This window comes from Echeneis naucrates, chromosome 17 (assembly GCF_900963305.1).
Source record: "Echeneis naucrates chromosome 17, fEcheNa1.1, whole genome shotgun sequence".
NCBI lineage: Eukaryota > Metazoa > Chordata > Actinopteri > Carangiformes > Echeneidae > Echeneis > Echeneis naucrates.
In genome coordinates, this window is record NC_042527.1 from 16,949,092 (window position 1) to 16,964,190 (window position 15,099).

General features: G+C 38.8%; 1 protein-coding gene across 3 annotated transcripts in view; it reads left to right on the top strand.

Annotated features, from left to right (window-relative positions):
• The window catches only part of LOC115057336 (guanine nucleotide exchange factor VAV3-like), a 39,939-nt gene that overhangs the window by 1,069 nt on the left and 23,771 nt on the right, over positions 1–15,099 (top strand). The window contains exons 2-14 of one of the 3 annotated variants that reach the window (XM_029524390.1): positions 2,093–2,209; positions 5,216–5,224; positions 7,117–7,175; positions 7,646–7,711; positions 8,345–8,462; positions 8,983–9,075; positions 9,477–9,545; positions 9,636–9,739; positions 10,459–10,558; positions 10,999–11,094; positions 12,983–13,048; positions 13,737–13,823; positions 14,865–14,950. In XM_029524390.1, coding sequence (XP_029380250.1) covers positions 2,093–2,209; positions 5,216–5,224; positions 7,117–7,175; positions 7,646–7,711; positions 8,345–8,462; positions 8,983–9,075; positions 9,477–9,545; positions 9,636–9,739; positions 10,459–10,558; positions 10,999–11,094; positions 12,983–13,048; positions 13,737–13,823; positions 14,865–14,950 — 1,070 coding nt within the window. Of the gene's footprint in view, positions 1–2,092; positions 2,210–5,215; positions 5,225–7,116; positions 7,176–7,645; positions 7,712–8,344; positions 8,463–8,982; positions 9,076–9,476; positions 9,546–9,635; positions 9,740–10,458; positions 10,559–10,998; positions 11,095–12,979; positions 13,049–13,736; positions 13,824–14,864; positions 14,951–15,099 lie in introns of all 3 variants that reach the window. The other 2 variants (XM_029524389.1, XM_029524388.1) reach the window with 2 other exon arrangements.

Sequence of the window (15,099 nt, forward strand, 5' to 3'; positions counted from 1 at the left end):
GAGCTCTGACTCTTTGTGCAGCAGCTTGTAGTTTGCTTACAGCTGAGTTTAAAGCCGTACAGCATCTGTAGTTAACCATTAGCAGATTTTTTTGACTTACACACGTGGACATGAACGTTACGTTATTATTCCAGATCCTTCGTCCTGAACAGGATTCTCTTGAAGAAAAGTAATGCAATGTCTTTCCCTGTCGTTACGGCGATACATCTTATTGTTCCCAAAGATTTGTTGCAATTTTCTAAATAGTCACGATGCATTTTTTTATGATGTGCTACTGTAAGATCAGTATTTCCTGTACCCTGCTGCTCGCTTCATTCAACGCCGCTGATCATTTGATCTTTATCAGCTCAATACAGCAATTCGTTGGTATTTTAATCTCCGGTTGAATGTCTCAGGGATGAAGGAAACACCCACACAAAAGAGTTTGAACAGAAGTTGTGATAATCTGAGAGTGAATTTCACGTGGTTTGATATTGCTAAACGAATTGATTGGAGAAGCATTTTTGTAATTTTACGGTCCCCACACTGCCGTAAATAAAGACGCAGATTGAAAAATATTTTTTTCTGCCTTCAAAAAATTTTGCCGCTGTGATAAGCAAACATCAATTTCTCAGCCGGGCATTTAGTTTCACTCAGTTCTTCTACGTTTCAGTGGCCTGTATGTGATCTGTTAGTTCACGTCCGCTCGTCTTTTATATTCTTGACAGACAGTGAAAGCCAACGCAGGGTATAAGAATGGGTATTCATTGCCTGCAGCTGTAGGCCATGTGAATCTAGCTGAGAAGAACGTGTGTGCCAGATTTTAAATGGCCTTTTCATTGTGCCCTGCTGACCCACGATCTTGGAAGTAGAAAAGAGGGCATGGAGGTAATGGACTTAAGGGCAAGGGTGCAGTGTACTGTGATGGAAATGTGCCTGGAAGTGCTATTTTTATCAGACTGTATGTTTGGCCTTGGCAGAAATGCAGAACAGCCAAAGAAAATCTTTCCAAAGAGGCTTCCCCATCTTTAAATAAATGCAGCTGAGCATCAATATGTAGAAGCATAAATGAGATATCAAATGATCCTTTACACGGTCATTTCATAAGCGTGTGTCAATATATTTTTTTAAACATGCTCTTGCTTTATGTGGAAAGTAGACGTGAACAGGAGACTGTGGACTGGAGCTGTGACTGTCATCATGTTTGTGCACTTCCTCCGCAGACAAACAGGGCCCCAGGGGGCGGTGGAGTGATTACAGGCGCCTCCATGATGAGCTGATAAAGTGTGAGCCTATCTGTTCTCCAGAATCATGTTACAGCTCTTTTAATAATGTAAATTATCACATATTCAGCTTCGAGCTGAGTCATCACATGATTGAGGGCACAATATCGGTTGGTACTAATTGAATACTTGCTTTTTGTGCGGTGAAGGTGAATTGGCCTGAACCCATAATCGTAATCGCATTGCTCGTACAGAATGAATGTTTTTCTTTCTTTTTCTCGGTGCACTCTTCCCGCTTACGCACATCCCAGTGGGAAGTGACTCCTACGAGCAGATGACACGTGGTTTCATTTCATACCGCAAAGCTTTCAGTTTTCACTGCAGTTCACCTTCACCCTTTTACCCCAGTCACTGGTGATAATGTAACTGTAACAGAGGATTTTTTCTATGAAAAAAAGAATCAAGTTTGGCTGCTTGTCCTGCATCAAAAAAACACGTTGTCTGATATTCTTGCAGGTTTTGCATTTATTTCCAGAAACAGTGTCTCAGCAGCTCTGCCAATAGTCCATTAAACACCTAAATAGGTACTTTCAGTAATGTTCATTGACAGCTTACCCCGTGAGAGTGTTTCTGGTAGAAGAAACTTAAACTTCCAATCTGCAAGATTTGAATATTGAGAAATGGCATCTGATGATGCACAATACAACAAATAAAACAGACATTTGTAGGGCCTAAAAGCTAGAATTGTCTACGTTGCTTGATACTATTAAAATGTATTATTTTCGCAGTGGATCCGGCATCATTCAGGGAAATGGAAGGAAGGCCATAATGATTTTAGCCGTTATATGGAAACAAGAGAAGCTAAATGCCAAATTTGTCTGTCTGTGCAGTTCCTGTGCTTGAAGAACATCCGCACCTTCTTGGCGTCATGCTGCGACGTGTTTGGTCTGAAGAAAAGCGACCTATTTGAAGCCTTTGATCTGTTTGATGTCAGAGACTTTGGAAAGGTAACAAACCACGGTCACCATTAACTTCTGCCTATACACAAAGAAACAATTCTCTGTTTTCATGAATGATGATGTTTTCCAACAATGGTCAGATCAATTTTACTCCTTTAAGTTGCATTCCTCTTTGGTCTTAATGGTTTATCAATGTCTGTGAGCTTTTTTAGATCCAGCACCTCAAGCTGTTTTATGGGGAAATCAATTTGTGGGCACGAATTGTCTGTAGAATTGATTTCATACTAAATTACAGCATTTACTTCAGATAAGTAATAATGAGGCCTGTGCTGCTCAGTGCACAGGTTTCCTTAACTGTTAAACAAAATTGTGAACTTGTGGCACAAACGAGTTAAAGTTACTCGTCTCAGCTGTAAAATGTCTGACCAACAGCTTCACAAATAGAGAAAACACATAAATGTACTTTTTCTATCCAGTTATTAAAATCTTACATGATGGTTCCAACCTGTAATTAACCCTTATCCCCCTTATTTCTTATTATCTATTTCACTTTGCTCCTTCTTCTTCTTTCACTGTTATTGCTTCTCTACTGTATTTAATATTGTTGCTTTGTTTTTCATTCTGTGCTGCTGGAACTATTTAAATTTCCTAATTCGGGCACAAATTAAGGGGTTTGATAATTATAGCTGTGGTGTTGATACTTAAAATATAGTTAAGATCTCGAGATTCACATGAAACCATATTCAGTAAAGTCGGTGCTTGTATCAAAAGTTCTTGCAGGCTGTGGGGAAAAAGTAAAGCCAGCTTCGTGTTTCAGCTATAGAAATGGTTGAAAATAAGGAAATTATCACAATTTTGTGATAACTATATATAAGTAAAGATGTCTGACTTTCATACATTCCATGTGACACAGAGCGGCTCAGAAGTTCAGAAGTTTGCCTGGTGTTGGTGATCTTTGTGCCGTGTGTCTGAACGGATTGGTCGACTTCTGTTTTTTATTGCCGTGTTATTGTGGCAGCACCGCAGTTGCCAGGTCAGTGGGTTTATAGTGTACGCCTCCACGCTGCACTCAGTGGACTCGCAGCACAGAAGCCTGATCTGAAGAAAGCTCGCTCGCTTTCAGTTGCCTTATTACCACATCGCCTTAGTTCAGTCAATTTTGTTCAACTCTGCCTCAAAGCGTTTAGAGTTGACAGCATATTTATTGACCATCCACGGGGGAAACACATTTGAATTAATTTCGAACTAAATGGAGTGCATTTCCTTTGCTTTAACCTGTAGTGAATATTTTTTTCTTTTTATTCCACGATAAAAGCACAACCGTAACATCAAAATACTGAATTATTATGTCCAATATTTAGTTTTAATATTCAGTCCATTTAGAGCAGGTTTTGTGTCAATTTTGAATTATTTTGGCAGTTTGTCATTTGGGGAGAGATGTTCAGCCGTACATTATTGTTGTGTAAGTCCATTTCAAATAATATAATAAAATGAGCAGTGCAAGGAAACTATTTTTTTTTTTAAATTTAGCAATAATATACGATTACAATGGTTAATTCACGTCCCAGCAGATAAAACAAAGTGCCCATACGTGCTTCAGAAGTATAAGGAAATGCATGCAGCACCCCACACACTCTTTTTTTTTTTTTTTACTTCAGTGCGTTATGTTCAAAAGAAGCTTCCAGTTAATCTGGCGGCTGATAATCCTGCAGAGGAGGTGCTGCCTGCAATATGTACAGTACATCCAAGCCAGGCTGCATAATCTCAGCCATGTTCAAGAGTTGTCCATCTAACAAACAAGCTTCCGGAGGGGGGAGATTGCAGAGCATCATTACAGCCCCCCCCCCCCATCATTAGTTAAAAATATGGTTGTCTGCTGGTTTAGCGACTGGGTTGGATTGTCTCCAGTGAGGGTTGTTCAGCTGAAGAAGAAATGCCCAATCTCTTCCTTATTTTCCAGAAAACATCCACAAGAGAACATCTCAAATCTCAGCCAGCCTAATCCACTTGGGCTGAGTTGTGCCAGTCCAACCCCTGGAGCATTAGTCCACTGAATATCTAATGAGAGCTCTCTAACCTACATTCCTGTGGTGAGTTCCTACAGGGTTCACCCCGGGCAGCCATGCTGACTGCATCCAGCAGCCTGGAGCTACAGCAGATAAGTGGAAGAAACAATCATTTTGTTTATTTCCTCGCTCAACTTAAAATAATACCAAACCACCAACTGCAAAAAGCAGCTCAGTCAGCTCACTTTGGCGTATCATAAAGATCTAAAACAGTATAACTAACTAACTCAGGAGTGTAAAAACGGTATTTAGTGGGCCGGCTCCTTCCCTGTTTTCCAGTCTTCGTATGAAGCTAAGATGTATATTTACTGACCAGGTATAAGAATACTATCAACCTTCTCATCTAACTCTTGAAGTTATTGTCCCACGAGGTACAGATTGAATTTTAACTTGTTATCACCCCCCTGTAGATGTTTTTGGGATCCGTCAGTCCAAACACTGAAGCAAGTTTCACACCAGGTCCTTCCAAAATATCCAGACTACTATCCATATGTCACCTTAGCCAATGTCAGTATTCTCCACACACACATGTCCACAGGAAGTCAAATGCAAATTTTGTTAATATATCCCGAATTACAAGAGAGTTCTAACTGAATTTTATGTAAATTGATAGAATAAAAAGTCAAAAACGCAGATAACGATTCAACGAATAGCAGAAATCTTTCCTCTTGATGAATAATGTTCTCGAAGGAAGGAAGGGAACTGGGACGTCCAGCATTGTCTGGAATCAAAATGACACGCAACTCACACTTTGAAAACTACCAGCTGTGCTTTTCATAGCTGGTATCAAAAGATGAATTCATACTGAAATACAATATGGTCTGCAAGAAAGGGTCATGCATGCAGAAACTCACACCTCAGTTTAACACCCTGAGTTGTCGTTTAAGTGGAGGTGCTTGTGTGAAAGATAAAGTCTGATGAACAGAGTCTATTCACTCAGTTTGAAGGTTGTTGCTTCGAGGCGAACTATAATGTGTGCTTGGTGAAGCCAAAGCCCGTACGCATCCTCCAAAGTAAAAGTCATAATGTTTGTGTTAAGAAGGTTTTATGTGCCATTACAAGCACAGCACATTGAATAATTTCAGGCGTGGAATCCCCAGTCTTAGAGTTAACTTGTTCGTGTTCTAATATCTGGTATGAAAATGATGACAGGTTGATGAAGGTTGTTTGTTGGTTTTCATTCAGCTGCTTTTCTTTAGCCCTTCTTCCTGTGTGAATGAGTGCGACGCTGAACCCAGGTGTCTTGTGGTGTGTAACAATGTTGTTTGTAGTGTGAGAGACCAGCTTTGAACGTGCAAAACACCTCTTTGCATTTTTAAGATGAATGTTTTTAAGATGAATGTTATTTATGATAGTCGAAAAAAAAAATATTAAATATTAAATATTAAAATATTAAAAAAACCCACCTTATTTTAATAAATAGATAACTTAATATTATTATTTAGTGTTGAATCATTCTTCCACTATTTGTCACCTAAAACACATCCCCTGTTTTTTTATTTGGGAATTTTACTTATCGAGGAAAAAAACGCCTTTATTATTTTGGTATTTTTTTTGTTATAACTTTGTCACCATTAGCGTAAATTTTGTGTATCATTCTGCTGCACACATCACACCCACAGCATGTGATTTAACACTACTAATGGTTTAGGCTGCAGGACGGATTTCTCCTTTTCAAAGAAGTATATCACAAAAAGAGAAGAACCAAAAAAGAAAAAGTAGAACATCAATTCTTTAGCTGAGCAGGGAGAACAGAGACGCTGGAAAAATCTAACATTTGTTTACTATGTTTAATGAAATGTGTGTAACATATCTCACCTGACTTGACTAATGAGGACAGACTTGGTTTAAACACAGTGAGTTGAGAAGCAAACCCACAGGATGAACTAAAGTCCAACTTCCATGGTTAGTGTGGCCTACTTACAGGGCACCATTCAAAAAAAGGAAAGTAAATTTTAACTAAACTGTTCACGTCTGCCACTCTGCGGAGACCAAAATGATCGTTTTCCTCTTTAAAAAGCGAAACCTCGTAATCGCATTTTAACACCAAGCACACAAGAATTCTTTTTATTTGTCTTGTGTCTTTTTTTAGGTGCCAAAACCGTTGTACAAAAATACAGCTTTTTTTTTTTTTTTTTTTTTGTGATAAGTAGAACTTGGATTAGTGCAACATGGTTGACCAAAGTTGTGTGCGTCATGTCCCAGTAAGTGCGTAACCGACCACAGCACACAGGATCTCAAAGTTGTGATGAAGACTGCGTTATTATATATATACACAAAACACAAAACCGTTGCAGCAGGTTAACTAACCGAACATCTGACATCTACTACACTTTAGATTATTCTTTTTTTTTAGTTACCTTTTCTGCACATCATTATGCAATAGCAATAGAAATAAGGCCAAGTGATCACCAGTCAGCCCAACCTTCAGCGCTGGACTTGGATAGCTGTAACTGATATGTTGGTATCTGCTGGAGCACTATATGTTAGATTTGTTTGTGTGTTGATAGGTGGTTGTCGTACGGCTTTAATGGCCAAATGTTTGCTAAGATGTATTAAGCTGTTACTGGTTGATGAATGAGGCATTCAGTGTGTTCTCTATTGAAATCGTGGTTAAGTGGTTTAAATTTAAGGGTTAAATTTACATTTAAGAAGAACAAATAGCAACTCAGCAGTTCTAGGAAGGCAAACAATGGACGCAGGATAAAGTGAGGCATCCATTTGTGTTTGGCGTTGAGTTTGTCTGAATGACTGAGAATCAGATGTTTTGTCTGGGCTTTGAGAAAATGGTCTATTGAAGTCTATTGGAAGTCTGTTGCATTCTGTCTGCCTCTCTCTCACACTCCTTCTGAGCCTTTCTTAAATATAACACATTTATTGTCTTTCCAGGTTATGGACACACTATCAAAGCTCTCTTACACAACAATTGCACAGCAAGCAGGATTCAAGTGAGTCTCCCAGTATTAAAAACACGTAGTGGAAATTGGTATTTCAGTTGATGTTATTGAAGGCGTGCAGTTTTTTTTTGTTTTTTTTTTGGGGGGTCGTTGTTTTTTTGACACTTACCATCACTTCACCTGCATCTTCTCGTGGCCTCACTGACACCATACCCACACACATCACCCGCATCTCTCCCCCAAGATGTGACACCAAATTAGAGAATCTAAGTGTCCTAGATTTTTTTTACTCAGTCTACTTAATTGCCACAAGAGAACAACACAATGCATTTCTTAAAAGCTTTTTATTTTCAACATTCAGAAACGGCACTAGTAAATTTGTAAATTCCTCCACACTCGTTTTAACCAGTCACTTTGTGTCCTCTTCTGTCGTACCGTGGAATTTAGTCACATCAATAGTCTGTCTATTTCATTTTTCTGTTTAAGGCTGCACTCACACTCTGCTTTGCTGTCACTTCCAGGCCATTTCCAACAGAGGAGAGCCTAAGAGACGAGGCCATTTGCCATAATCTGGAGGACTTGATTGAGTATGTATGAAGCTAATCTCTTCGGGGCCATTTACTGGTGTTGATGGAACATGATTATTTTGCTCAGCAGTAGAAGCAGCTCTGCTCATCATCCCTGGTTTCCAGGGGTCCTGACACCCACATGTTTTGGTAAAAGGCTTGGCTCTGTTTCTCTGTTACTGTCAGAGGAAACGAATGAGTAATTCTGCATGTTTTTGCTGAGTAGTTGCATACCGCCCACATCAAGGTTCTGGATGGGTGCTGCTGACAGCTTGATTGATAGCTGGGAGGGATAGTACAATATGTATATAACAAATGTAATATTTGTATAATTTTCCTGTCACAGATGATGATTTCTTCAAAGTGTGCGTTATGCTTCTCATTCTCTAATAAAAGCAGTGATCATTGATTGATGACAAGTTAATGAGTTTGACAGAAACAGCAGCTCGGTTTTGATTTTCAATGCATTTCTGTGTTCTTCATTTATCTCTGTCATATGTTATTCTAAAACTTGAACAATATTAAATGTTATGGTACAATTCTTATTGTTTGTACCTCCACATTGCTACTTTCTGATAAACGGTAAACAGCCATTTAGGTCAGATCCTAACTGCTAGCGCTGTTAACGCTGTTGTTAAAACGTTGTCCACACAGCGAGAACATTCTCGAGGACGAGGATGACTTGTATGCAGCGGTCTATGGGATGGATGAGGACTACGCACGGGGAGAGATCTACGAAGATCTCATGAGGACCGAGCAGCATCCCCCCTCGGTACCAGCTACACACACACACACACAAACTGAGATTTACTCATATATATCCAGAAATTCAACAAAGGAGCAGAAATATTACTTACACAATGTACTTGAAGTGTTCAGAGTGAAAGAGCTCATAATGTAAAAATTAAACTTCTAAAGTGCCATATTGTTCTATTGATGGACCAAAAAAAAAGAAAAAAGAAAATGTGAAGTATCCGATTACATCAATTAGAATAACATCAGTGTTTTAGGGGATGCAAATGAAACCATACATTCACCAAATCACTGACACGTTTACACAAAGTACACTTCCTGCATTGAAAATACATTTGCTTCTAAATAATTTGTTTTAAAAAAGAAAAAGCTAAACTAAATAGTATCTGAATTCCTTTGTTACGCGGCGCCGGCTGCAGACGGGACTTTTCTTCCCTCTTCTTTCTTGTCTGCAGGTTAACACAAAAAGGCAAACCACGTTTTAATCTGTCGGATAAGTCGTACTTAAGGAGCATTTTCTAAGTTGTGTGTCTTCCTAGAAGCAGGCAGAGCGAGATGTGCGGATCTGCTGCCTCACAGAGATCAAACAGACAGAGGAGAAATACACGGAGACTCTGGAGTCCATCGAGAAGGTAGCGATCCTCCTTTAGTGCTGTCTCCCTTCTGCAATGAAATCACATGCTGCTCAGCGGCTACTGACCAGTTACTTGATGCCGAATTCTTCTATGGTAACCTGATACAGGCCATTTGTTGATAAAAGTTTAACAGCATTAGTACGGCCCAGCATGCAGCATCAGGGGGCATTTAAGGGAAATTCACAGCTATTAATTCTGTATTGCTGCCTCTTATCTTACATCTGACCTGATGTCTGTTATGGGTCTCAGTATGAGTGTGCCACAGCTGTTGCAACCCTGTCACAGATTTTTATTCAGAATTTCTTTTCTCATTGTTTCCAGCTAAATATTCACTCAGTGAACGTGCGTGTGCGGTGACACTAAGAAGTTTAATTTGTTGTCTTTTTTTTTTTCTGCAGTTTTTTCTGAATCCTCTGAAGAAGTTCTTCTCTGCGGCAGAAATTGACAAAGTTTTTGTCAATATCCCGGTAAGTCCTGGAAGTCCCCCCCCCTTTGTTGCATAACATGACCATAAAATGTGGATGAGCAGATACTGAATGCCTTCTTCTCCAACCCAGGACCTGGTTAAACTCCACAGGAGCCTGATGGTTGATGTGCAGGACTCCATCTTGAACAAAAATGCCTTAAATCTCTACCAGATTTTTATCAGCTACAAAGAGAGGTACTCATAAACAGCGTTCATTTAGATTTATTGTTACAAACAAAATTGATGCTGGTTCTGTTCACATTCTTTTGTGTGAGTCTGCAAAGTTTGTGCATGTAGAAGTTGGAAAAAAGAATAAGTCCATCAATGGAAAAACTGCACTGGCTTGGAGTTATGTCTCAGCAATCAGCTTTACATTTACAAAAGGTTTCAGTTTAAGTGTACCAGGCCGTGTACTTTCCCTCAGAATTATCTAATAATGCAGTGGGAGAAAACACTGGCAGTCATTTATGCTTTAGATCTGACATTTTAACGGTGCGGTTGTTCTTCGCTCCAGCTGTTATCCATTCACCAGTTATGCATCTGAATGACATGACTGCATATTAAGATTATTTCTGTTGAAACAACTCAGTCGCTTTGCTTTCCGGCTCAAACTGAGTTGCTTATAAAATGAATGGTGATTTTTCATCATAGCTCACACGGTATATTTGATTTATTTTTATTTTTATTTTTTTTTAAAGATCCTTTTATATTATCAAAAGCTTTTCCTTTCGGTAATATGAATATCATGAAGCTGTGTAGATGACAGTTTTTGTATTAAAGAACCTTTACCAGCCTAACTGAGATAAGTTACACAGTGATATTTCTTAAGTGCTGTTATCACTTTTGAATTCTCTGCATTCATCTGGTGTAAGTCCACAGACACGGCCTCACTAATCCTCTCCTCTCACTCGCAGACTACTCATATATGGAATTTATTGCAGTCGAGTGGAGATTGCCATCGCTGTTTTAGATTTCATTTGCAAAGAGAAAGAGGATGTCCGCCTGAAGCTTGAGGTTAGATACCTGAAGAAAAAGACACACACACACACACACACACACACACAAGCCCCCCCACACATAGATTTAGTTTTCTAGTGGCCCCTAGTGTTTTTTTATAACACTACACATACTCAATGATCCCTTTTTATTGAATTGGCTCTTTTTCAACCCAACAACAAAAATCAAACTGAAAATAAAAGATAATACAGCATTAGTAGGTATTTCTGAAGATTTGAAAAAGCTACATTATAATATATTTCAAAGGCTCTGTGTATATTGTGAACACAGTGCTTAAGTATGTTGAATTATATTATTAATAGAAGTGAATATGAAACTAGGCCCGACTCATCTTCATGGCTCGGAAACTTCTTAAAAGTCTGTTTGTGCAGGCCGACTGTAGGCCCCAGAGCAAACCGTGAACCAATGCGTTGTTTTGTCTCTTCCATTTATTCCAGGAGTGCTCCAAAAGAGCCAACAATGGGAAGTTCACACTGAGGGACCTGCTGGTTGTCCCGATGCAGCGAATCCTCAAGTATCATCTCCTTCTTCAGGTACAGAGCTCAGATTTTACCGATTCAGGCCAGAGTGATGCAGCATGTTTCACAGAGGACTGAGAGTCAGCTCGTCCTGATTAAAATGATTTTTCGCTTTTGTTAATATACCTGTTACATATTGTCTGCGCTGTCATTGCCATATGAATGATTCAGACATTTAAGACTTGTGTTCCTCTCTTTGGGGCACGATGAGGGTCCACATTAGACAGATTTTACCTGCATTTGTTGAGGTTAGTACATACATTTCTATAAATTTCTGCTTTTGTTCATGATTGCTGAAAGAATAATTAGTATAGAAGTGTCCACTTGATGGCGACATTCTCCACATATCTGCTGCTTCTTACAGTCCTTGCAGCAAAAAACAAAACAAAACATAAATTTTGAGCAGTAATTTGAATGAAATTATTAAGAGAATTTCAGTAACAAAATATCCAAAATCCTCTTCAAAAAAAGAGCTTTATGTCTAAGATTATTAATTCCACTAACTTCTTCTGAGTGAAATAGTTAACAATTGAAATTATAATCAGAATTTTGTGGGAAAAAATAAATAAAAAAAATGAATGCAAGAAAAAAACAAAACAAATGTGGCTTTTGAGAGTTTCTCCGATTTAATTTCCTGGTAGCGGTGCAACACTCCGCTGGTTAGAATGAATCAGGGGGCAGACTGTAGCTGGCAGGGCAGATCAGGACAATGACTGGAGAGCCGTTTTAAATTGTTGCAGAGGGTAAAGGCCTGCATGGTAAATGGTGGTGATCCTGAGTGTTGTCAGCCAGCCCCCCCTGAGGAGAGGCGAAAAGACAAAAAAGGGAAGAAACTTAAGAGGAATCGGTGAAGCAGAAATTGAGTGAGAATGGATATAGCAGCGCCGCAGCTTTCACCACACAAAGAAATAATTAAGCTCCTCATTTTCTAATGTTATTAGAAAGCTAATGAAGCTTAACACACCTTAAGTGATTGCACCCATCTTTGATATTTAACTCCTATAATAACATACGTATCGCTGCAATTATGTTAAAATATTATTAACACCTTTTTCTGCACGTTACATGGTAAACATGGTAAACATGATTTTGGCAGCTGCACCAAGAACAACAAAAAAAAGATGCTTAATGCTTTAATGTGCTGTCCTGCTAAAAAGATGAGACTGGTCTTGACTCATTCTGGACTCGTGTGGCGTTTTCTGTCTCTTCTTTTGTTATGTGTTCTGATGGTAATGAAGCCAAAGTCTTCCCACAGGACAAATTTCCTCAACAGATGTTTCCCTCATTGTGAAATATAAATCCATGCGGTAATTAATCGTATACACGTTTATGTGAGTGTTAGCAGGTGGTCACTACAGGACAGCTTCAAGATACTTTATTTGTACTTTTTTTTTAATTGTACAGCATTTAATTAAATAAAAAAAGAAGAGAAACTAATTGTGGTATCATTAACTAGCATAAATGCACCTAAAAACACACCAATAAATACGTTCTGGAAGGCTTTGGTGTGTTCACAGTAGAACCAATTAGAAGACAAAAAAAATAGAAGCGTACTTTGTATCTGTTTAGTTTTATGTCTGTTGTATTAAAATGTAAGTTGTGCAGAATCACAAATGACATTTTTTGCATTTTGTTGGCTTTGTATCTGCACGGTGTCAAAGTTGAATCTAATCTGATCTGATCTAAAAACCTTTTGCACTGCTGACAAATTACAGCACGAGAATTAACTCGCCTCCGAGCACGAAAATAGCTTTTATTTTTTATTTTGTACTGTGAAAACAATGTGGGGAAACTGCCTGTCCTGCAATTTACTTTAAAGTCATCTTCATTATGAGATCAATAATCCATCTTTTAATGCCAGATGTGTTTGTCTGTGCCTCTCTCTCCCGCCCTCTAACAGGAGCTAGTCAAACACACTCACGATGCTGCTGACAAGAGCAACTTGAAGATCGCTCTTGATGCCATGAAAGTAAGTGCAGTGCTCGTGGTAAATGGTCTGTAATCGCTGTGATTTCAGCTTGTTACCAGCAGCGGGCTGATTTAGTGGATAATTCCAAAGAGACTACAAACAACAACCTGTTAACTGGTGGGGGAAAAAGGCATACATCATTCATGTCGCACAGTTTCAGATGGGTGTGCGTTGATAAAAAGAATTTCCATTTCCATTACATTAGCGATAGCTGAATGCCACCCTCACTCCTCCGGTGCTGAAAGGACTGGAATATTTTCTTGGTGTGTATGTTTTGGTCAGAGGATGCACAAAGCACTGCTCAGCGTCATCATGCATATAGACGATTCAAGATATTGTTACATTTTTGCAACAGAATTTGTGTGCATTTTCTTTCTAGCCAAAAGCCAACATTTATACCATTGAAGAGCCTGATTTCAGCTGTTTCCAATGCTTATGCAGAACTAAACTATCCCATCTGTCTGCTGCTTCCATCTTTATATTAAACACATTGATCTTATTCTCAGCAAGAAAGCAAAGACATGCAATCTGAATAAGTGCTCAAACTCTTCCTTTAAAGAAACAGAGAATATCAATACTTTTCCCGGCTTTGCAAATGAAAATGTCCTGAATTTTCTGACATATTTCACAGCCTCCAGTCTAAACCAGTCCAATAGATTGTTTTAACTTGTGTGTCTGTGTTGTCCAGGACCTGGCCCAGTATGTGAATGAGATGAAGAGAGATAATGAGACTCTGAGGGAGATCGACCAGTACCAGAGGTCCATCGAAAACCTGGTAAACCAAAAATCTTTTTCTGCAACCATCAGCAGCTCCTAGTGTGTTGTAAGGGTGCAAAACTCGGACGAAACATGTTTGCTTTCAGCAGATTCTTCACCCAATGAGCTGAATAAAAGAAAAACCAACCCAGACACACCTTCATTATATATACCTAACAGACTTACAGGGTTAACCCAGACACATGCTTCACTTTCAGGTCACTGTTTATATCTTACTTTAGATTTTTTACCAGCACATTTCTTTTTATGTCTTCTTGGTTATAGTGGCATCATTTTGTTTATGAAATAACCCCAAAACTCATCACCAATGATTTAAATTACAGTTTGCAGAGTTAAACTTGTTATGCTTGGTGTTATCAAGGCTTCTGCATCATGATAAATGAACAGAAACTGTAATTAAAACATCAAATTAAATGTTCCTATTTCTGTCAGAGACACAAAAGGCACAGTTCACATTAAATGTCCCCCCCCCAGGGCTGAAACAGAGCAGAGCCCAGCACATGTTAGATGAAATAGGTTGTAATAATCATACATAATGCAAGAAATGCTATCACAAAGTTTGCTAAGAAAAAGCTAGATCAGCATGAGATGAGGTGGCGAAAGAAATAATCATTTCATACAACCAGTAACAAATTGAGGAATTAAAGTGTAACCAGCCGCAGGGATATAGTGAGTGCACGGGAGCTTGTCAGATTATAAAAATCATCCTCTTGTCTTGATTGAACAAGATTGAATGAATGTTATTAGTGATAACAAGATACAACAAGAGATGGTGTCAGAAATCTGCACCAGTTTGGAGGACCAATGTGTTACAGTGATGTTTGTTTGTTTTTTAAAATTCAGTTGTAACTAAATCTAACTAATGTGATAAAAAGGTAAAAAAACATTTCAGTTTGCTGTCCTGTAGCACCTGTTATTAGGGATGAATATAAGCCGAGGTCAAATATACAGATTCTTTTAAACTGTTTAAATGAACTAGTACAGAGAAAGTGTCCGAAAATATGCCCATATATGATAATGTTCCCTGTGCTTATTTCAGAATCAGCCTCTGTTCAGCTTCGGTCGGCCAAAAGGAGACGGAGAGGTGCGCATCATCTCCAGTGTTGACAGGAGGAAACAGGACAGGTTGTTCGGCTTCAATTTTAGTGTCATTACCCTGAAATGTGGATTGCAATGACAAGAAAATCCCCCCCCCCCCAAAAAAAAGATCAATCATCATCAATGATTCAGACAAAATAGGGTGCTGACACAGGGTGCATAGTTTGCTCTGTAAC